At 35.9% G+C, this 23663-nt stretch overlaps 1 protein-coding gene across 2 annotated transcripts in view; it reads left to right on the top strand.

The window, feature by feature from the left end:
- NUP205 (nucleoporin 205) overlaps nucleotides 1-23663 on the top strand; it is a 43027-nt gene that overhangs the window by 8147 nt on the left and 11217 nt on the right. For both annotated transcript variants that reach the window (XM_015859243.1, XM_015859251.2), the window contains exons 8-30: nucleotides 29-204; nucleotides 3041-3157; nucleotides 4899-5036; nucleotides 5535-5685; nucleotides 6478-6683; nucleotides 8010-8192; nucleotides 9331-9381; nucleotides 9827-10036; nucleotides 10823-10922; nucleotides 11831-11968; nucleotides 12237-12426; nucleotides 13179-13299; nucleotides 14218-14299; nucleotides 14700-14864; nucleotides 16351-16475; nucleotides 17333-17447; nucleotides 17948-18097; nucleotides 18906-18980; nucleotides 19646-19803; nucleotides 21244-21324; nucleotides 21887-22078; nucleotides 22615-22885; nucleotides 23306-23404. In XM_015859243.1, coding sequence (XP_015714729.1) covers nucleotides 29-204; nucleotides 3041-3157; nucleotides 4899-5036; nucleotides 5535-5685; nucleotides 6478-6683; nucleotides 8010-8192; nucleotides 9331-9381; nucleotides 9827-10036; nucleotides 10823-10922; nucleotides 11831-11968; nucleotides 12237-12426; nucleotides 13179-13299; nucleotides 14218-14299; nucleotides 14700-14864; nucleotides 16351-16475; nucleotides 17333-17447; nucleotides 17948-18097; nucleotides 18906-18980; nucleotides 19646-19803; nucleotides 21244-21324; nucleotides 21887-22078; nucleotides 22615-22885; nucleotides 23306-23404 — 3294 coding nt within the window. The remainder of the gene's footprint in view (nucleotides 1-28; nucleotides 205-3040; nucleotides 3158-4898; nucleotides 5037-5534; nucleotides 5686-6477; nucleotides 6684-8009; nucleotides 8193-9330; nucleotides 9382-9826; nucleotides 10037-10822; nucleotides 10923-11830; nucleotides 11969-12236; nucleotides 12427-13178; nucleotides 13300-14217; nucleotides 14300-14699; nucleotides 14865-16350; nucleotides 16476-17332; nucleotides 17448-17947; nucleotides 18098-18905; nucleotides 18981-19645; nucleotides 19804-21243; nucleotides 21325-21886; nucleotides 22079-22614; nucleotides 22886-23305; nucleotides 23405-23663) is intronic.

Below are 23663 nucleotides of genomic sequence, written 5' to 3'. Positions count from 1 at the left end.
CCTGTTGTAATTTATTTCGTTCGCTCAGCTCTTGCAGAGTTCACTGAGGCAGATGAAGCCATGGCAGAGCTGGCGGTTGCTGATAATGTCTTTCTGTTCTTGACGGAATCTGTTGTGGGATCTGAAAATTTCTACCAGGAGGAGTTTTACATTCGCAAGATTCATAACCTTGTCACAGACTTCCTTGCTCTCATGCCAATGAAAGTAAGTGTTTTTCTGTGAATAGCAGTTCTTGAGAAATGTGGACGTTCTTCTATGGTTCTAAAATTGGTGAGGATAATGTAGAGAATCTGATGTCAGCCCTGAAGTGCTGCAGTTCCAAACTCTTCTGTGGAATCTGTAACATTTGGGATCTGTTTTCCGCAGTGAAGCATTTTAAAAGCCATGTTTTATTTCAGTGTGGTGAGATCTGAGATCTGTTTGGTTTGGTTTTAAATGCTCAGAATCTAAATGAATTCTGAGGTTGTTGGCAGTAGATGTACTTTTTGTCTTTTTTTTTCTCCCCTTTCATTGCAGGCAGTAGTATAACCTAAAAGAACTGACTGTTTTTGGCCTTCATTGTTTATTTCATTCTTTTACTGACAAACTTTTTCATGTTTAAAGGGAAGGATTCTGCTATTTCAGTATCATCAGCTGTTGGTAGAAAATCTAGAACAGAAATGCTGCAAAACGGGTTTTTAAAAGTTTGAAGCAATTACAATAGTTTTATTTGTGTAAGACCTCGTATCTGGGTATAGAAAATTAAAATTCTATGAAAATACTTTTATTTAATTGATAGAAGTTTTATTTTGTGACCTTCATTGTGTTGAGCTGTAATTGGAGTTGCAAATAATTACTTCTTTCAATAGGGGAAAAAAAAGGAGGATTTTAAAATACATTTTGTTCTTGTTCTGCCAGTTTACAATGAACAATATTGGCAGGAAAACATTATTTGAGCCTGAGAATCTCTGAGGGCACATATAATCATGCTGGAGATAGCTTTTATCTTTAATCCTAATTTATAAGCTGTTGGTTTTGTATGTTGTTTTCTGAAGCTGTTTAACCCACATCTGTAGAACCCATCTGTAAAACAAATATAATGGCATTTCAAGCTAATGTTTGTAGATAACTTTAGCAATATACTTCTGCTGCAATGGTTCCCTGTGTACAAAACTTACTGCGTTGTAACAGACTTTGGACTTCGAAGGCTGCCTGCTGCGGTGTCTTCTGTAATACAGAAGCAGTAGCCCTTAGGAATATCTTCAATAGATGAGAAGTATGTGAGGTGTATTTTATGAATGTTCCTTGAACAATCAGGTGCTAATGCGATTGGATCTGGGAACTTTTTTTATGGTGGCTTTTTTTTTTTAATGAAGTAGTTCTGAGGATGGTGTTGCTTCACCAGAGATGAAATATGCTTCTGTTATTGATAGCAAATTTTATGAAAGAGATATAGGCAGATTATTTGAATGAAGGTGGAAGAGCTGGAGTCTGACTCAGGCTCAAGTTGCTGACTTTCTAGGTGCACATCTGATCCCCTTTCCTGTAGCGAGCTGTGTGAAAACCCCAAGGCTGTTTGTTGGTTGGTTGGTTATGTCTCTCTTCGTTGCACAATGGAATGGGAGGCTCTAGGAAGAGTATTTCAGTTTTCTTTCTTTGGTTCAGATCTGTGGTTTGTTATACTTATTGGCTAATTATGAAGAGAGATTCTTCACTAGAAATAGGATTTTGTAATAAGTCGATGAACAAAAATCTGAACACTGGCTCATATTCCTGCTTGACAAGGACCAGTGTCAGTTGTTGTAGAGGAAAGTCTTGTTGGCAAGCAATTAGGATGTAGCTGTAGAAAGGATTCTTTTGTTCAGCTGCAGTTATTCAGTACTTAGCTTATGTGTTATGACTTATTTCTACCGAGTCTCAATTTTTAGGGAAATAAAAATGTTTGCTTTTCAATGTCCTTTTTCTATTAAGGTATTTATAATCTTTATGTAGTTTTATTCATATCTGTAACTTGGCATTGTATTTAACTCTTCAGTATAGTTCTAAATGCATTTGCTGTTTGCCAGTGATGGTTTGAATGAATCTTTTGGTTGACTGCATTACAGTTATAATTTTATAGTTAGCTTTAGTAACTTAGATAATTCACTATTTCACTTATCAACACTGTTTTGTCCGTGTATTGCTTTTGTTAGTATCCTGACTTAGATACTTTGCTCTTATCCTTTCCATAGTTACCTCTAGTTTTAACAGACTTTCTGAGATAACTCGGTTCTTTAGCTGATCATTCAGTTCTGCAATTCAAGATAGATTACAGAACTGTGAACTTATCTCTGTCAGGCATCACTGCATTTTAATTTGCAGTGTGTGGAATGGGCTGCTTCTCAATCTTTGTTTAATATTTAACAGAACTGAGTTTTTTATACCACGGCTGTCTTTCCACCTCTAGTGGTATGCTTTGTGAAAGGCTTTTTGACAACAAAATTAAATCAGCTTTTTTTTTTTTTTTTTTTTGCTTTGTTTTGGTTTTTTAATGTAACTAGTATTTTTGGCACCGAGAATTTTGCAGGACTAACTAAAAGACTTTTTTTTTTTCCTCATTGCTACGGGGTTTTTTTTTTTTTATAGTAATGCTATTAGTTGTTATAGACAATATTCCTAGATCCAAAGCAATTGCATCAATCCAGAACTTTTCAGAAGTAACCTTAAACTGCTAAGAAAGGTTCAGTCCAGAGATCTTTATATAGAAGCCAGTATTTCCTGTTGTTTTCCATTAGTCTTCAATCCTTTTGGATCACAGTTGAACTTTCTTTGAAATCTAGCTAACTTCAGCTTTCTTTCAAAATAAAAAGAAGAAAAGGATCTACCTTTTACAGCCAAATCAGGGGATCTGGTGAAGACAGGGCCTTGGCAATAAAGAAGTGACAGAACAAGTCTTTAAATGTAGGCTCTGTTCTAAATAAATAAATGAAATTTTAAAATTTGCTGGTTGCATTTCTCCCATTGTATCTCATTCTTAGCTAAATATAGAATGCTATTTTTCTCCAATTCTTAAATTGTGTAGGTGAAGCAGCTGAGAAACCGTGCTGATGAGGACGCTCGCATGATCCACATGAGTATTCAGATGGGAAACGATCCACCTATTTCTCTTCGCAGAGATCTGGAGCATTTAATGCTTTTAGTAAGCCCTATTTTCTTTCAAATTATCATAGAAAAAAAAGTGGTTGTTGCCCTCTTTGGATTGAATTTTTTTCCTTAAGTAAGTGTTGACATTTACTATAAGTTTTTGTGAAAAGAATGTACTGCCCTGGCTTCTAATGTTGAATCAGAGAATTGCTCAGGTTAGAAAAGACCTTAAAGGTCATTGCGTCCAACCACAACTTAACAGTACTACCCTAACTAACAACCCTCTGCTAAATCATGTCTCTGAGCACCATATCCAAACAGTTTTTAAACACATCCAGGGATGGTGACCCAACCACCTCCCTGGGGAGCCTATTGCAGTGTTTAGAACCCTTTCTCTAAAGAAGTTTTTCCTGATATTCAGCCTGAACTTATCCTGTCACAACTTAAAGCCATTTAAGCATCAGTTCATTGCTGTTTAGTGAGTAAATACTGTGTTGTTTGTTCTGGTCTAAGAATTATTGAGCTATTGTTATTGTAGAAAGCGTTACATATCTATTATTATAGCAAGATTTTCTTAACGTAACTGTTTTCTTAAACATATGTTATAGTATAATATATTTATTATTATAATGTGATATAATGTATTATATCATAAGCACATTATTTTAATGTAACGTAGAAACAACCTTTATTCTTAAAATTCTTATTGTTGAAGTTAAGATCTGACAAAATGAATTCAAGTTCTAAACACCTATGTATATTGATGCCTTACTGTTCACCCAATGTTTAATCTTTATACAATTCTTCAAAATTATCAATAGTAAATAGGGAGAAAATTGTTTTTTCCCTATTATTGCCAATTAATCTGATAATTATTTAAAGAATTCTTTCTTATGTGTGATATATTTATACTGAGACCTTAGAAAGATATTTGCTATAGAGTAGGCTAGGCAAGGTGACCCCAGTAAGTCTGCTGCAGGAATTGCAAATTCCATCATTTCCCTTGATAATGAGCACTTTTGGAAGAAAGGTCATTTTGTTTCTGTCCTTTTTTTTTTTTTTTTTAAATAAAGGAAGGAGAACAGAGACTGTCTGTTTATTTAAAGATTAGTTACTAAAGTTGCCTGATGGCACTTACAGGAGATCAGAAAGAAATCTTAAATTCAGTGACTGTGTTTTTATATATTTTCTGTTCATTTATAAATTAAAAACATGTATGTATTTCCCACTTCATGCAGATGTACGAGTGTGCAGTTTTAAATATAGCAGCCTTTAACATGGGGACTTGTTGTCTTTATTAAGGTAGCCCTTTAGGCTGTAGGGCGTTGAAAGAAATGGTTTTAGTGAAATTTCTTGAATAGCTCTGTGGTCTGTAGTAAACCTGCATGAAGAACTAAAAGTGAAAGTTGTCTGAGAAATTGTACATTCCTTTAATAGGTAAAATTTATGATCCTGATACCAGGTAGTATGTTGATAAATCAATATAGCAAGATACACAAATGATCACAGATGATAGTTTAAGGTGAAATGCCACTCCTGTTAGCAATGCTTCCATCTACAGGAAGTAGGAAGAAAGTGTCAAAGCTATGAGGGTTTAACATGTGCACTTCTTAATTTCTCTGGCTGTCATTTGTTCTGATATTCTTTAGCAGCTGTCATTTAAGTTTTTAGAAATGAAACATGTGGAATGCTTTGTGTTTCAAATGTGTTTAGCTTACTTAGAAGCAGTACTCATAGAAATAATCTTCTCGTCTTTATATAGCTGATACTTTTTGTCATCCTTCTTTCTCTGACAGATTGCTGAATTGTATAGGAAAGACCCCTTTAATTTGGAACTCGCCCTTGAATACTGGTGTCCATCAGAGCCTTTGCAGACATCTACCATCATGGGGTCATATCTTGGAGTAGCTCATCAGCGACCTCCTCAGCGCCAGGTTATCTGCATTTATCAGTTTTAAGTTTTTAAAGTGGAAAATCATTATTTTCTTTTGTATTTACTGTTAACTTCAAATTGAAGTAATAATAGTTGCAAGTTGAAGCGATACAATAGTGTGAGTTAAAAAAAAAGTTTGGTGTCCTTATTACCCAACTACAGGTGGCCAGTAAGAAAACATTATTGTATTTTCTGCCTGGCTTATCTGCATATGTCCTGTTCTGCAGAATGTTGCTTACTCTAAAAATGAGCTACAGCAAGTCACTCATGGTTGTCAGTCCATTTAGTAAGAGATAGTCTAATTAACCTCTTTAAAACTTGAGTTTTATTGCAGCACTCTTGTGTTTTCTGTCTGATGACCTCTACATACATATACTACCTCCCATCCCCTATTATTACTTCAGAATCTGTTTTCTCACTCTGCCTGCCTATTGTTTTCCTAAAATACTCATTTTTGTTTGTTTCTTTGTTTTTTAACACTGCTGTTTATTTATTCTAGGTTGTCTTGTCAAAGTTTGTTAGGCAAATGGGAGATCTGCTTCCCTCCACAATTTACATCCCATACTTGAAAATGCTTCGGGGACTGGCCAGTGGGCCTCAGTGTGCTCATTACTGCTTTAGTTTGCTAAAAGTCAATGGCAGCAGTCATGGTAAGAAAAATGACGCTTCAGCTCTTTTTTGTCTCTTTTTCCATTTAATGTAGTAAAATAAAAAATGGATACTCATGAAGTGAATAGTGGCTTTATGCTTTGCATTATTAATACACAGATTACATTCAGAATGCTTTGCTTGAAGATGTAATTCAGTGGGAAAAAAAAAGGCCAGTTAAATAATTATGTGTCTGAGTACCTTAGCAAGAAAATTGCTTAACCAAGTAGTGCATTTAAAAAGGCATGTCTTACAACAAGATGCAGAATATTAGTGTAGCTCAATGTGAAATATATAACGGGTAGCCTTGCCTTCCCTTGCCTTCCCTTGCCTTCCCGTGCCTTCCCTTGCCTTCCCGTGCCTTCCCTTGCCTTCCCGTGCCTTCCCGTGCCCCATTTTTGTCTTGTCTTTTCCAGAAGCATTTAGAGAAGTGTTACATGTATTAGAACTTGTAACTGAACAAATAAAGAATTGATAGACAGCCTTATGTTTCATATTTCACATTGGGCAAATTGTAAAAATACTTCCAAGTACTACTACAAACATTCTGATTAATAAAATAGAAAACTTGCTTCTACTGGCTTTTTGTATTAGGACTTTCACATCTCTATTGTCAAAGAGGCAAAAAAACTTCCAGCAGAACAGAACCACCCATTCCAGAAACAATAGCTTTCCTCTGAAATTTATTGTTGAGTCAAGATAAGAAAGTTTTCCTTTTAAATTTAACTACCTTCCTTGTTGCCCTGTGAATGAGTTAAAAAATCAACCTTGTCACCTTTTTGTCATTTTTGTAGCGGAAAACATCCAAGGAGTAGGTGGCAGCCCTGTCTCCTGGGAGCATTTTTTCCGCTCTTTGATGCTTTATCATGAACATTTAAGGAAAGACTTGCCAAGTGCAGACAGTGTTCAGTATCGTCACCTGCCTCTCCGAGGAATCACACAGAAGGAACAGGATGGGTTAATTGCCTTTTTACAGCTGACCACTGTTATAGTAAATTGGGTAAGGTTATTTTTTTATATATATGTATAGATATATAGAGATATGGATATATATATATATTTTTTTTTCATGAAGGTCATCATTCAGCTGTGACGTTCACTTGACCAAAATGATATTCAGGGCAAATTTACCTAGCAGCTCTTTTCATTTGATTTCAGAACTTCAGAAGTATAAAAAATATGAATAATAACTTCTATGACCAAACATATTGCTAGAGTTAGTGATTTTCTCAGTTTCCTGACACTTTCCTCTCATGAAGATGTCCTTTAGAAGTAAGGTATATTCAAAAGAAGTGCTTAGAGAGTAGGAAAGTTCTTTGATAAGGATTTTAAAAGAGCAAAAATAATAAAAGACTTCCCAGAGAAATGGTAGAAACTTGGCGAGGAAACCAATCATCTACTCTGAAACTTGCCTCCAGAGTTAAATTTAAAATATCCCCAAACCAATAATGCAGAATGTGCCATGGAGTGGCCAGAAGTGGAAATCTAAGAAAATAAAACTGCAAAACAGGCTTTATATTCTGAATTATCTGTATAACTCAGAATACTGTGAAATTCAGTTATTCAATACCCACCAGAGTCTGCAGTTTAGGGGTTTGAAGAATATCAGCCTAAAAAATCTATGATTTAGCAGGATACCCGTGATTTTACTGACACAAAGATGAGACAATTCAGTGAGATTAATTGGGCTTTTAAAAAATCACCATTTTTAGTGCTGATGTTGAGATCTTCCTCCTGAAAGCCAAATTAGTTCAGTGAGACCTACACTAACTCATGTCAGCATTGAGTGAGTGGGGGAAAAAGTTTTATCCTAGCACTAACAAACCATAACCTAGGAAGAAGTAAATATCTAAGGATGTGAGCAATTATCATTTAATGAGACTAGAGCCTTGATCATGCCCAGTGCTTCAGAGTGGATCGGAATGTCTCAAATGAGCTTACAATGATGATGTTCCTGCTCTTAGACTTAAACTATTCCGTGTAAGTTCCTAGCCAATGTCCAGATTGAATTTAGGTGCATTTTTAGGATTAATTGCATGCATGTGCATCCACTTAGAAAAAGAGAAGCTAACAAACTTATAATGCACTTAAGTTTTCTTTATGGATGGCAACTATTTCAGTACAATTTTAAGAAAAATTTGAATCATTAAATTAGGCTTTTGTTGAATGAATGTTGTTTGCATTGGAACGGTCTGCCATTCTTTTGATATTTTGTGTACCTGTGCAATTATCATTGCTGTTACTGAACCGTGAGTTAGAGATTATATATCATGAATAATCTTCAAAATTATAACGTGACTTTTTTTTTTCTTACGTTGAACTCTAGAGTGAGAATGCTCGCTTAGCTCTTTGTGAGCACCCTCAGTGGACACCAGTGGTGGTCATTCTGGGACTTCTGCAGTGCAGCATTCCTCCTGTTTTGAAAGCTGAGTTGTTAGAAACTCTTACTGCTTTTGGGAAATCTCCTGAAATAGCTGCTTCACTTTGGCAGTCTCTGGAATACACCCAGGTAACTTAGGTTTTTCAGTGTTTACAGCTATAGCATCCCAGTCTGATAAAATTGTCAGTGTGTTTAAATGATGCATTTCTACCAGTGATATTACATTTTCTACCGATTTCTCATTTCCATTACTGATTATCAGGTTTTTCATTTAGTTAATGTAATTCATATTTTAAAACAAGTTTGAAAATGATGGTAAGGTTTTATGTCTGAGATGTCACTGTCTCTGTACGCACTGTAACAGACAGTCCAGTACATTCAATATAATCTTTCCCTCCATGTTGTTCGTTAATAATTAATGTTTTACAGGCTATGTATTTTTCCATTGTGATTTTGGGTTTTGTTTTCAGAGTATGCATATTATTCTCCTGCTATAAGTGATGCTCACAGAAAGAAGGAAAAATCTGCTTTCCAGATTTTCAGAGGAAAAGTTGATTGAAATTTGCAGTGTGTGGCTGCTACATCCACACTTAGATAGCAGACATTAGATATCTTAAAAATAGTTGTTTTTCCTTTTTCTCTTGATTTCAGAGAAAAAAGGAAAGATGACCCCTAAGGAGATTGTTCTCAAATGAAAATAATCTTAGTGTTGTTACCTCAAAAATCATAAGGAATGGAGTTACATTATAGTGTGTACTATAGTTCAGACTTGTTTCTGTTTTGTTTGAAAGAGCTTGAGGCATTCTGAGCTATGACTACTGACTTACTGTTAATTGATAATTAACAGGCACCGACAGTGATGACATTGTATAGTGGTAGTATTCTAAATGCTCACCACCTCTGCTTCCTAATTTATTACATTTCCTAAAATATACTGCTGAAAAAGATAATAAGGGAAATGTCTTCCATGACCAATATCAGAAGAAAATTAATAACATAATAAAACTTCTTTTTTTTAAAAAAATAAGCATGATGCAAATCTTTGGGGATGTAAAGAAAAGTGTGTGTACAGTGTTTAATTCAGTCTTTCAGAGAAAGAAATTTTAGCTTTTTGGCTTTTAAGAGGATATAGAAAACTTCTTACAGCTACAAAGTGATGAGTACCTTTTGGTACTGTTAGGAATGATGGGCAAATGCTTTGATGATATGAAGCATATTGTTTATCTGTTTTCTTTTCTCTGTTGTTTTCACTGTCTCTGCTGTGAAGATATTACAGACTGTGAGAACTCCAGGCCAGAGACAAGCGATTGGTATTGAGGTAAGGGTTTCTTTGTCCCTAGGCAGACTATCTCATCTTCTGCATATGAGTGCAGGGTAAATTTTGGGGATTGTTATGCTTTCTGAAAATGTTATAAATTTATGAATCTAGTGCAGCATTGTGCTAGTAACAGAACTGTGTCTGAACCTTCAAGTTCCTTATTGGCACTCATCTTACAATTTTCCTATTTTCCTACATTTGAGTCATTTTTGTTATATTGATACAATTCAGTACTGTTTTAATAAAATGGTAATTAAAAGCTAAGTGCAAAGTATTGTTGCTTCACTGCTTTTGCTTTGTTTGTGATGTTCTGTGGACAATAGTGCAGTGAAGTCAATTCACTGAAAATAGTTTTACAGATGTTGTCTTTATCTTATTTGTTCTCGAGTTTTTCTTTCTCACTCAAAACCTTTGGTTTTCTGTTTTTTGCTGTCCTCTTGGGTAGGTTGAACTGAATGAGATTGAATCCAGATGTGAGGAGTATCCTTTAACCCGTGCCTTCTGTCGACTCATCAGCACTCTCGTAGAGAGTTCATTCCCCTCAAACTTGGGGGCCGGTCTCCGCCCACCAGGCTTTGATCCCTATCTTCAGTTCCTGAGGGACTCCGTGTTTCTTCGGTTCCGGACCAGAGCTTACCGAAGAGCTGCTGAAAAAGTAATGTTTATTTTAAATTATTTTTTTAATTTAGTTTTTAGGATACAATGGTATATACCTAATTTTAGATGATTTGAGATTGCTTATGAAGCTTAAATCTGTTTGAAAAGCTGTCTTATGTGCAAGCTCAATCCAGCAGGGGTAACTTGGGGTGGCGAACCTGGCAATGTCAATAATCCATTGCTGAAAATGGACCTTCAGCTACTTAAAAGAGCAGGCTGCTCATAAAGGAATAATTTTTATTTCTAGACATAGTTAGGTTATGTGTTCTGTGATAAAAATTATTTGAACCAATTGGCTAATGACTTCTGAACATCACGTTCTGAAATCTGAAAGTCACTTTTGTCCTTTCCTCTTTTTTAATTCAGAGAATGTTTCTTTCTCCCTGAAGCAAGGAGTTGGAATTTCCTTTTGGATGAGCACACATGCTACACTGCATTCTCAAAGCTGTTAAGGAACTGTTACTAGCTGCTGTATACCTGTAGTCTGTTTATTACTTGTAGTTTTTAATGCATTAACATGTGTTATAAAGGAGAGAGGACAAAAGAGACAATATGTCTGTTTTAGTGTTCCATTTTACTTCAAAAAAGGAAGCTTGGCAGTTTAAATTATTTGTTGTGATGGATTCAAGTGTTATGGGATAGTACTTTAGAATGAGACAGTCATGCTGTGCATCTGATCAACTGTCTCACTGCATTTTGTTGTATTATTTGCATTCTGGTCTTGTTGCTGCAGCATTAGTCATATTCTGTGTATGAATTTTCTTTATTTTGTGACTATCTACAGTGGGAAGTGGCTGAAGTGGTACTAGAGGTATTTTACAAATTGCTACGGGACTATGAACCTCAGCTTGAAGACTTCGTGGACCAGTATGTGGAATTACAAGGTTAACTTGTTCATTCACTTATATTTGTTCGCTGACAAACTGAACAGTAACTTTGTTTGCTCTCTTGCCTCTATCTTGTGGTCTTGTTAGTACAGCAAATAAGCCGGCAAAAAGATAGGTCAGGGCAATAAGAAAAGAAGACATTAAAAAATGTCCACCTAATACAGGGAATTATACTCCTGATTCAGAAGACCTTAGTGTAAATTATTTCCAGTGCCTGTGGCTCTGCCAGGAGGGTGACTTATATTTCTCTTGGATTCCTCTGGATTTGTTTCTTTTGGTCTTTATTTAAATCACAACTACACATAGGATTAACTTAAAAGTTTACTTTTAACCTAAAGCTTAATTTAAATTTTGCTTTTATTTTATTGAGGAACTTGGTGTTTCAGGCCAGCAGTTTTCTTATTTTGTTGCAGCAGATAAGCAAGGATCTTAGACTGTAAGAATCAGTAGTTCAATGTACCCTTCTCAACACTGTTTTCTGGAAATGTTTTTTTCCTTATGTTGGATATTTTTGAAGGTTTTGGGAGATGTAAAGTTTTTTCTCAGTTACTTTTCAGTCTCACAGAACCATTTAACATAGCTCCAATCTAGTATAAAGTCCTGTTGTTTATCAGAATTCAAGGGAAATCAGCTCAGGGAGAGTCTAACCAGTTAAAGTTGAAAACCAGCCATTAGATACTGAAGAACAGTGGTAATTGGCATTACTGCTCTTTCCAAACTTTCTAAGCTACCTAAATGGCTTGTCTGTAAAGTAAAGCTCTGAAGACTTTGGATGCAGTAAGTTACTTACATCTGCTGCTTGCAACAAAACAGGGTCTGCTCTGTTTTCTAAGACTAGTTTGAGTAATAGAAGCTTTTTCTATTTTGTGGTGTTTTTTTTTTTTGTTTTTTTCTTCTGCCTTTAGGAGATGAAATAATAGCATACAAACCACCTGGGTTCAATTTGATGTATCATCTATTGAATGAGTCCCCAATGCTGGAACTCTCTCTGAGTTTGCTGGAGGAAGGGGTTAAGCAGCTGGATACTTATGCCCCATTTCCAGGTATGTGCCTAGAATTTATTTTCCATGTAAAGTCGAAGTGCATACTACCTAGGAACTAAAGCTGATGTTGTGTAACTTCAACTTGATTTTGCTTCTCTTCCATATAGAAATTGTGTTTTGTGGGGAATTTTCCTAGTAATAAATAACTGATGGAATTCTTTCTTTGTACAACACTTGGTGAATTATGTTTATGAATGTGGCCTATGTCAGGCCTATGTAACTGCTCCTTTCTTTCTCTTGTTGTTGTTTGTTTGTTTGTGCACTGCAGGGAAGAAGCATTTAGAGAAAGCAGTGGAGTATTGCCTTGCACTTCTAAACTTAACCCTACAGAAAGAAAATCTTTTTATGGATCTGTTACGGGAAAGCCATCTTTCCCTAATTGTCACACAACTGGAGCAGCTGCTTCAGGGAATCAATCCCCGCACCAAAAAGGCCGATCATGTAGTGAATATCGCTAGGTATGTTCAGAGTACTGAGAAGGGAGGAGTTTTGTAGGCATGGAAGTCACTGGATCCCTATCCTTCCATTTTACCGGCTAGTGGTGCTTCTCAAGATTGGAATCTGACCTTATTTATTTTTTTTTTTCCTCAGAATTTCTTTCAGTTTGCCTTCTATGCAGTGGTTCCCTGGCATGAAATTTTCAATTTGACGCATACTTTGTATGGATGTCATAGAGCGGGAGAAAACCAAAAGCTTCTTTTTGTTGCTGTTGACCATTTACATGTTTTTATAGCATTGTCCATTAGTTACTGTATTTAAAGTAAAACAGTGATTTCTGACGTGACTTTTCACACAATCCAGCACTGAATAGTGGAACAGACTGCATAACAAAGCAGTGAGATTCTGAGAAATCAGATTACTTTTTTGTCTTTCTGTTTCCTTATTACTTTTATTTTAACATGACAGTAGTTGATGAGTAGTTAAAAGAAAAAAAAGTGTCTTTAAAGATGCTTTTAGGTTTTTTTTAAATGTTGCCTATTTTGGGAATAGGTAGCAGATGAATTTAGATAGTCTTGATGTTCAGTGATGCTCATTTCTGTGTGAGCTGAAGGTCCTTTCTTCACATGTTTTATGTGAATCTGTGACCAGATGCAGATATTGGACAAAAGGAATGATGAAAATTGTGGGAGTCATTGTTAAATTAGTATATGCTTTTGATGGAGTAGTACTGTGTGCTTCAGTCATTATGGTAATCTTCTATTTTTTGAAGGTATCTTTATCATGGAAACAGCAATCCTGAACTGGCTTTTGAAAGTGCCAAGATTTTGTGCTGCATTTCTTGTTATTCCAACATCCAGATAAAGCTAGTTGGTGATTTCACACATGATCAGGTAAGTGTAAGTTTGTTTGGATCCAGAATGACCAACTAGTGGAGGGATTATAGTGCGCCATAACATTACTTTCAAAGCTATATTTCTAGTTCAAATACATTGAAACAATCATAGAATCATTTGAGTTGGAAGGGATACTTAACAATCAACTAAACTCTCCTGCAATGAACAAGATCACCTACAGCTACATCAGGTTGCTCAGAGCCCAATCTTGGACATCCCCCACCTCCTAGGGCAACCTATGCCAGTGCCTCACCATCCTAATTGTAAAAAACGTTTTCATTATATCCAGCATAAATCTCCCCACTTTTAATTTGTTACCTTTTTCCCTTGTCCTGTCACAACAGAAACAGCTAAAGAGTCTGCCCCTTCGTTCTTATATCCCCCCTTTAGATACATAAAGTTCACTCTCAGGTCTCATCTGAGCCTTCTTTCCTCCAGGGTGAATACCCCCAGCTCTCTCAGCCTGTCCTTACAGGGAAGCTGTTCCATCCATTGGATCATTTCTGTGGCCCTCTTATGGATGTGCTGTAACAGATCCATGTTTCTCTTGTATTGTGGACTCCACTGTTTTGTCTTATCTGTGGCACTGTGACTACTTCACTAACTGGAAAAAAAAAAAAAAAGGAATATCACACATGTTTTGCAAGAAGAAAAAAGACAGTATTCTTAGAGATATTGAGACTTTTTCTTGACTGTGTAGTCTTCAACTTCTGAGGATAATTTAGCATGTGTAACAAATGGAGATTTTTTTTTCTCCTGCTCAGTAGCTTCTCGTTAAGCTTAGTTTATACTCTTCATACTTAGTAACCAGGTTACTAGGTTAATTTTAGTCAACTGCTTCTGTGGAGGGAATTGTTACTGTTTTTAATACTCTTAAAACCCACTTCATTTACATCCTTCCATTGTTGAATGCAGAGTACAAGTCAGAAGCTGATGGCTGGGTTTGTGGAATGTTTGGACAATGAAGATGCAGAAGAATTAATTAATCCAGATGAAGGTATGTAAAAAAGGCTTTTTAAAAATGACTTATGTTTATCTTTGCACAGTATGAGATTAATGAATGAAAAGCCTTTTATATCAGAAAAAAACCTTTTCTTACATTCTGTAGAGACAGACCCTTAACAGAATGAAAAACACCAATGTCTTGTTAAGCTATGTCCATTGTGTGCTGGAATTAATAGATATTGAGTGTATTTTCAGAAGAGCAGCATTTAACATGGCTCTGGATTTATTATTTGGAGTTTAGTTAATAGTAATTTGAAACTTTGGTCTTGTATTTCTCTGTGCTAATATAAGCTGATGCCTTAACTTCATTACGCTTAATCTGAAGGCTCTGAAAATTGTTCCATTAAATGGATTTCTTTAATTTGTTGCTCACTTGGTCTTTTTTAATCAAGAACTGGAGCCTGAAAAGAAGCGGGCGCGAATCCATCATGAAACAAGGATCCATATTCTGAATCTCCTCATCAAGTCTCTTGAGTGTAGTCCTCCCAGCCTTGCTCTGTATCTCTTGGGGTATGAACTAAAGAAACCTGTCAGCACCACAAATCTGCAAGATCCAGGTAAGAATAAGAAAAGCTGATTTAGCATTTTTTTCAGGTTTGATGCCACCAAGAGTATCTATTGGAAAATTCATGGGGAGAGTCAATTCCTCTAAATGTCAAGAATAAGAGAACAAGCCTTATTCTATTCCTCAAAATGTGAATTAAAAGATAAGTTGATACTCAGATGCAGTTTTTAAGCTTCAGAATTTGATCCTTTGTATAAATCTGTTTTGGAACAGACTCAGAGTTTTGAGAGAAAATGTTAATTTAGAAGTGTAGCTTAATTTATTTACTGTGTCAGCAGTGTGAAGAAATAAATTTTAGGACTCAGAAAGTCCCTACATAAGACAACACTTTCAACTGTTACACTGCTTGAGTACTACCCTGCCCCTCCTCTAAGATTAATTATTCAGTAGGAAAAACAGTCTTGCTGTTTAACAGTGTGTAAGAGAACTCTGTAGAACATTTTTTGTTCTTTTGTGAATTCATTTATGCATATATACAAAGTTTCAAAGCAACAGGAGTGATATTTCAAATATTTCTTGAAGAGATGTGAAAAATAGTGTGCCTTCATAATGCAGGGGATAGGGCAGAGTCAGGGCACTGCCTGAATGAGTCTAGCCTACTTTTTTTTTTTAATCTGGAAAATAGCTTGCAGACCATGTTTTGGATATTTTGAAATTCTATACCTACAGAATACAGATAACTGATCTGCAAGCACACAACTTAACAGGTCATATGTCAGGTCTGTGATAGGGGACTATTTATGTCTCAAAGGCATGATAGAGTCTTGCAGAGCCCTTTGGATTATCCCACTAATAATGTAAAAGAAATAATGACAAAAAGATATATGCCTTAAAATGATCACTTCTTAAAGCAAAAATTATGTGGGTCCAAACTGAGAAGATTATTTCATCTTTAAGAACTGTGGTTATTGATGCCTCTACTACTTCAGGACCTCTTGCTGGGATGATTTAAAGAATTAATTTACAGGATTTTTACTTCAGTATTAAAGTCTTTTCCCCCTTTCCTCTTTGTTGCAGTGTCAAGTGCCTATTTGAGCATTAGTTAACAATTACAGTTATTTTATGACTAAATACAAAGATTTAAAACTCACCTTTGAAACTGTCAAGTGAGTATTCAATTAAAGCTTAAGACTAAGTATATAGATTTTCATTTGGTTCATGAGGAATATTTAAGTATCAGTTAAATCTCTTTATATGGAGCTGAAGAGAAGTTTCTTAAATAAGTTTTGATTGCATAATTTCTTTCACCAGTCTTGAAAGCCAGCAGAGTAACTATATATGTTTTCGTTTCATTTTCATTGAAAAACTTCCTGCATTTATTTTAATTCAGAAAAATCTTGGGTTGTTCTTCTGCTGCTCTTTGAAGTAGTGTAGTACAGCACAAGGTATCTGAATTTTGTGTAATTCTGTGCACTAACCTGTAATTGTCATGAAGGCAATTAGGATCGAGAATGCCAGGAAATTTTCTTGTTTTTAAGGTGTCTTGGGTTGTCCACGAACTTGCCTTCATGCTATTTTGAACATACTGGAGAAAGGCACTGAAACAAGAAATGGGCCTACAGCAGTTCAGGAATCTCCTCATCTTGCAGAGCTCTGTTACCAGGTATCCAGCGTATTTTCTTTTGACAAGTAGTGAAAGGCTCTAAATAAAATTAACTGCTTCATGGTTGGTGAGATGGATAATTTTTTTGCTTTTAACATGCATTTGTCAGATTTTTTTGAATATGTTGAACTTCTACCTTTCCCTATATGAAAATGTTTTATCTTCTGTCAACGTGATGAAGAGTCTATACTCGTATCAGAACTTGGAATATACTTAGGAACCTAATGATCTAAATATTGTTGTCAAAACTGAGTCTCTTGTGACCACATGCCATTTTTTCTCTTTAATGTTTGGAACTGCAATTTGCCAACAGTTAAGATGATAGTTAATCACAAATAACTAAATGAAACTATTTTCCCCATTCTGCAGCAGAGACATCTGTCTGTCTTTCTGTTTTGTCAGGGGGAGCAGGCAGGGAGGACAGTTGGATTTGACATGAAAGCAAGGTTAGCTGTTGTTTGGCCTTAAATAGTAAAAAATCCGCATCTTCATAATGCAGCTGGTCTGTGAAATCTTGAAATCTTTATTTTAAATATAAATAACTAAAGTGGAAGGGGAAAAAAAGATGACATTTCCTGTCTTGATGAACCTGGACCCTAAAAAAAAAAAAAGACATTCAAATGAAATAGACAAATGGGAAGGATTATTCAGTATCATGTTGTAGGTGAATAGTTTTTGTAATTGTCCACGTGCTGATAATCTTTCAACATTATAATATATAAACACCAGTTATACTGATAGAGCAGTAAAATAGAGTTATGCTGCTTTTGATTTCACGATTTGTTCTTCTGTTTTTTTTGGTTTTTTTTTTCTTTAATAAATGCCATAAATGAGTATTTACTGTTTTTAATTGTCAGGTGATCTATCAGTTATGTGCGTGCTCTGACACATCAGGTCCAACTATGCGATACCTGAGGACCAGTCAGGATTTCTTATTCACTCAGCTGCAGTATTTGCCATTTTCTATAAAAGGTAACTTTTGTATTATGATAAGATTGTTCCTGCTTAAAATTCAATGCATCCTTTGTATCTCTAGGAATCACAGAGGAAAGACATGGACTTTTTAAAATATATATACATAATTTTAAATGCATGCATGTGTATGATTCTTTAAAAATATTGATGTGCATGTAACAGCTTTTGTCAGATCCCTGATTAATTTTGTCTGTGAACAATTGGTGAGCAATTACTAATAGCATCCTATAAAGTTACCTGGATTAATCATGTAACCCATTCCACAGTGATACTGGGAAGGGAAATGGTGGAATCACTGTCCCTAGAGTTCAACAAAAGAGTAGATGTGGCACCAAGGGATATGGGTCAGTGGGCACAGTGGGGATAGGTTTGATGATTGGACTGGATGATCTTAGTGGTCTTTTCCAACCTTGGCGATTCTATGATTCCATGCTTCCTTTGGAGTGCTCAGTACTATTTATGTTCAGTTTTATAATTGTTTCCTTATTCCCACCCAGAACATGAGATTTCAACACTGAACCAGATGTCATGGTTGATGAAAACTGCAGCTATAGAAATGCGAGTGACATCACTTAATCGCCAGCGCTCCCATACACAGAGGCTGCTGCATCTACTGCTTGATGACATGCCTGTGAAACCATACATGGGTAAGAAGAATTTGTTGTGAGGACAAATAAACTCAAATAAATAAAAGTCTGAGAAAATGGCTTATTTTTAAGCCTTTTCTCTATAGGCTTGAGACATTCATTTCTTGTTTTTTTGAAAATTAATGAGTTCTTATGACTGGAAATGCCATTGGAGGGACTGTAAGAAAGCATTACATGATTGTAGTGCTCCAAAATGAAAGAAAGAAGGGCTTCTTTTTGCTCATCACTGCTTTGTCTTTGCTTCAGTAGCTACAGGTCAAGTTGGCTTTTGATGGTACAACATCATAAAAAAGATATTTCAGTCCAATACTCCTTAAAATGTAATGTTACATAAAAAGGCAAGACTTCATCATTTCAGAACGGATTAGAAGTGAATCAGGAGAAATGTAAGCAGGTGGCAGTAAAAGTCATTACATGTACAGAGAATTAATGGAGTAGCAGGGAGATGTTGTAAGAGGCTGCAGCATCATGGTATTTTACCCTCACTGTTATTGATCCTTGTGGACATACGTCTGCTAGTTCAGGTACCCTACTCGTTCATTTTACAGTATTCATCTAACTGCATTATATGTACTTGGGGTTGGGGTGTGTTTTTAAGCATTTACAGCAATGTCAAATCCCTATTTGATAATTGGCTAGCTTCTGTGAGATAAATTGTTTTCATTTTTATTAACAGTCAGGGCTATTTTATCTGTATTAATAACTACCATGAAAAGTTTGTGTGGTCTCTCTATCTTCCCTTTCAGTATTGATAAAATCGGCTGCATTTTTCTCTTAATTTTTTAATGTATTGTTTCATTACCTTCAGCTGATGGTGAAGGAGGGATGGAAGACGAAAGTCGATCAGTCAGTGGTTTTCTCCATTTTGACACTGCTTCCAAAGGTAACAATTTGGATCTTGGTTATTTCTTAGTGAAGCATTATGATCCTGAACTGGGGCTGCCTCTAGAGGGGAACTCTGTGAAAAAGAAAACAATAAACTTTTAAAACAGCAGCAGCACACAGAATACTTCTGTTTAGTGTGGGATAAATGAATTTTAGAACCTTGACATAGGTAGTTGGTGAGTAGAAAATAATACACTGGAAAGGAAGGAAGAACAGAGTGTTTGAGTATCTGTGGAAGGGAGAATTGGGAGGTGGTAGTATGTAAATGTACTGGTAACAGTAACAACAGTGAGACTGTTGCTAAGACTTAACATGCTTGTATATTCATGGCAGAGAATATAAATACCAGATAATTAACTTTAGATTCCTTACCATCTTTTTAAGTCTCAGAAAAAGACTGCAGGAGAAACAGACAGTTTTTAAGAGTCAAAAATTTAGTCGTATAGTCACAGTGTATATGTAACAGAGAACAACAGAAAACAGCATAGTTAACAATTTAAGGCTCTAGAAAATGTTCTTAACCCCCCTATGCAGATTGATAGCACTTTAAGATTTGAATTTACAGAGGTAAATAGGTCTCCTATCATCAGCTGTTCTATTTAATTTTTTTTTTCCCTCCCTGTGGTATTTCGGAAAACAATTCAAATTGTTTTGTATTTACAGTACGCAGGAAAATCTTAAGTATCTTGGATTCAATTGACTTCAGTCAGGACATTCCAGAGCCTTTGCAACTGGATTTTTTTGACCGTGTTCAGATTGAGCAAGTCATTGCTAACTGTGAACACAAGAATGCACGTGGGCAAGTGGTCTGCAACGTCAAGGTGTGCAATCTTTATTTTATTAATAATCTTTATTATTATTAATTTCTGTGACTGATCAGTTTAAGAGTTATGCTTTGAAAGGTCATATTACACAAAGAATGTAGCTGTATACAAACTGTTTGGAAATTAATTTATATTTTCTTCTGTATTGTGTACAAAGATTTCTCATTAACACCTGACAGATTTTTCAATTCAAGATGGAATATTTTCGGTTTAATGATCTTCTCAGCTCAGAATAGATAAATGAAATTGCAGAAATGACTTCTACATTTCATGTTTCATTGTTCTGCAGTACGCAGCTGTGTAGTACTGCATGTGTGCACGGTTCTGTACATAAAATACTCATGTACTGCAGTTGTTCTTAAAGGCTTCAGTTAAGATAGTGTCTTATGGGGATGAGTACTTGACATGTATATAATATGAGGGCTGCTGTGAAAGTAAGGCCTCCTATTTTATTATGTTGCCCCGCAGTGTCAGAGGTGGATGTTGGTGGAATGGTATTAGAGGCTAAACCTTCCCACCCACATTTCAATGTGTTTTGTTGCCATGCAACAGATGGCAGCAGAGGGGCAGACTGACAAAATTATGTTTGATATGGAAGCACAAACAAAGCAAAAGTATGTCACTAAATTCCTCCATGTGGAAAAAATTGCACCCATTGATGCTTGCTGAACAGTTACAGAGGTCAAACAGTGGATGTGAGTGCAGTGAGGTGGGTGGTGCGTTTCAGCTGTGGTAATTTGAAAGGAAAGCTGTATTCTGGATGGCCACACACAGCTGTCACAGCAATAAATAAAGAGCATCTCAATCAGCTCATCCACGCAAATTAGCTAATGGTGTTATCTACGTTGAAAAAGAATGTTTTGTCACTGAGAATTGGCTCTATCACAGTGTTATTGTGCTCTTTGTATCTGCTGTAGTCTCCATGGAAATAGGAGGCATTATTTTCAGAGTGACCTAGTAGGTAGACCTGAAAAATTTGTGATCTAAAAGACACTCAACAAAGCAGGAGTAGAACAGAATATCTAAGTGATCTTGATGGCAATGAGAAAACTGCTATTCCACATTATGTCATAGGCAATCTACTTTGTAAATGTGCTTTAGAGAGGTGATGAACATTTATACCTGTGCAAGAGGTCTGTAGTGACTGACAGGAATAGGGAGTATGATGTTCTGAAAGAACTGACAAAAAGACTGAACGATTTAGGAATGGAAGGAGATGAATAAGTGCAGAGATAAAAACTGTGATCAGCAAATAGAGACTGGACAGCTAAAAGTAGCTGGAGAATTAAATATGGGTGAAAACTAAAAAATGGGCGAGATTGATTTGAATTTCAGTCTCTCCAATTGCATTTCTTACTATGTAGCTACCTCCTAACTACTTTTAAATCTTTGCTATTATTAAAGTTTTTTATTTTTAATAATCCTTTCCCATTTCAGCATCTTCACAGAGTTCTGGTTGCAGAAGTCAATGCCCTGCAAGGAATGGCAGCAATAGGTCAGAGACCTTTACTTATGGAGGTAAGAAAATGAAACAGTAACTGCTGTTGTTTCTCTTGGTGAATTTCATAAACTATTAAACAGTAAGCTTTACCATGAAAACCTGTATATTTGAATCCTGAACTTTGAGTTAGTAATTCCTGAAGGGGAAAAAAAAAGAGAAACTAGTTCTTAATGTACTGTTCTCTGTTTGTCTTGACTGTCTTGTAGGAGGTACCAGTTTTATTTCTGCTTTCTTCTACACAGTTAGTTTCTTTGAACTTGGAGGATCTTAGTTATTTTTTGATGTTCCTACTATCTTTTAACTTTATGTGCAATTGGTGCAGTGGATTTGAAAATGGAAATATGAGAGATGACCAAAGCTCATATGAGAAGAAAATACATGGACAGCTTTTACCTCAGTTGTCTGTTTTCATTTCAAAGGTGTACATTAAAATTTCCTTCAATTTTCTAAAGCTTAAGACTTACCCATTTTTTTCCCCAAAGACTTACTGATAGATTAAAACTTGTAATCATGAAAGCTGTCTTTGTCGTTATCCTCTTTTAGCATATTGTAACTCAGTTTCTTTATCATGGTGGTCAGGAGATCAACACCATCCTGCAGTATGTAGTGGAACGGAATAAACTGCTGCAATGCCTTCATGCTAAGAAGCATGCTTTAGAGTCATGGAGGCAGCTGGTGGAAATTATACTGACTGCCTGCCCCCAGGATCTTATACAGGCTGAAGACAGACAATTGATTATCCGTGATCTATTACATGATGTTCACGACAAGGTAAAGCCTTATTGGAAAACAACTCTCTCCTTGAACTTTGTTGCTTATCAGTACTTCTTTTGAAGAGTGAAATCGTTGAATGAAGCTTCATAGTAGAAAGAGTAAGGATTCTTTAATTAGAAATAGCTGTGAGGGGCTAAAGTAAATACTTTTATAACTGTAGGGAAAGGCAATAGCAGATAACCAGTTCTAAATTATCCAAAAAAGGGTGATGGTCACAATCCAGTTAAAGAAAGAAAGATTTGCTTACCCATTCCAAGGATCAGAGCTCATCAAAGACTCCAAAAGGAGGAATTTCCAGATAGAGATCCTTTCCTTGTGGCAGTCAGCCCTGAAACAAGGCTTAGGGAAAGGTTTAACCCTGATTGCTTTCAGTGTTCTCCCAGGGATGTCCCTTGCCAGGTGTTCAATCATTGGTTGAGGCTGTGATTTAGCAATTCCCATACAGTAACTCATGAAATCAGACATTTATGGATATCTTTTTTTTCTTGTTTTCTTCTACTACTGCTTGTTTGTTTGTTTTCTTCTATGTTAAGATCCTAGATGATGATGCAGCTCAGGAGCTGATGCCGGTGGTGGCAGGGGCTGTGTTCACCCTCACTGCCCATCTGAGCCAGTCTGTGAAAACAGAGCAGAAACAGCCACTTGCAGTCCCAATGACTGGGCAGTCCCAATATATCTTGATGTTGGATGGTTCTTTTACCTCATCACCTGGCTCTGAGAGCATATCCATGGGTTTTGCTTCCATTGGCGACTCTTCACTCCACATCATCTTAAAAAAGCTGCTGGATTTCATTTTGAAAACAGGTATTTGCAAGGCACGTGTAAGAATAGTAACCACTGAAGGTAGAAAGATGGACTGAACTGCTCAATTTAACAAACCTACTGCAGTGAAGTTCTTTTTATTGCAGTCTATTAGATGGATCTCCCAAGATTCATAAGTGATATTGCTAATATGAAAAAGAATAATTAAAAAAGGCGTATTTTTTAAAAATCAGAACAATGAGATGAGAGTGTAAATTAATTTCAAGGGAATTTCATGTTCTAGTATTTATGGCAGCATAAACTTGCTGAATTTTCCGATAAATACATTTTTATACAAACAGTAGAACTCTTAAGAAATCTGTTTTATCTGTACCAGCTCTGCAATAGAAAAGTGTCAGTGGAAGATAGCTTTATGGAGTTTGCATCTATCTGGTTCTAATTGTGAATATTTCTTGTGAACAGGTGGTGGATTCCAGAGAGTGAGGACACACCTTTATGGGTCACTGCTTTATTATTTACAGATTGCACAGAGACCGGATGAACCGGACACTTTAGAAGCTGGTATGGTTCAAGTGTATTTTGGGAAAGGGGAAAAAAAAAAAGAAGAAAAACTGAAATATGCTGAGATAGTTTATGATACAAATGCTGTCTGTATTGTTTGTCTACATAGGCACTCAAGAAGATACAGCATTTGTTTTTGTTTAGAGTTATGACTTAAAGCTACAAAGTTTTTGAAAGACTGGGGATTACTTGGACCTACCTCAGAGCAGTCATAGCTGTAGAAATATGTTACCTTCACACCTATGCCACTGTGATTATG

This window comes from Coturnix japonica, chromosome 1 (genome assembly GCF_001577835.2).
Source record: "Coturnix japonica isolate 7356 chromosome 1, Coturnix japonica 2.1, whole genome shotgun sequence".
NCBI classification, from domain to species: Eukaryota; Metazoa; Chordata; class Aves; order Galliformes; family Phasianidae; genus Coturnix; species Coturnix japonica.
Note: the sequence above shows the minus strand (reverse complement) of the source record. Positions and strands in the feature narration are given on the sequence as shown.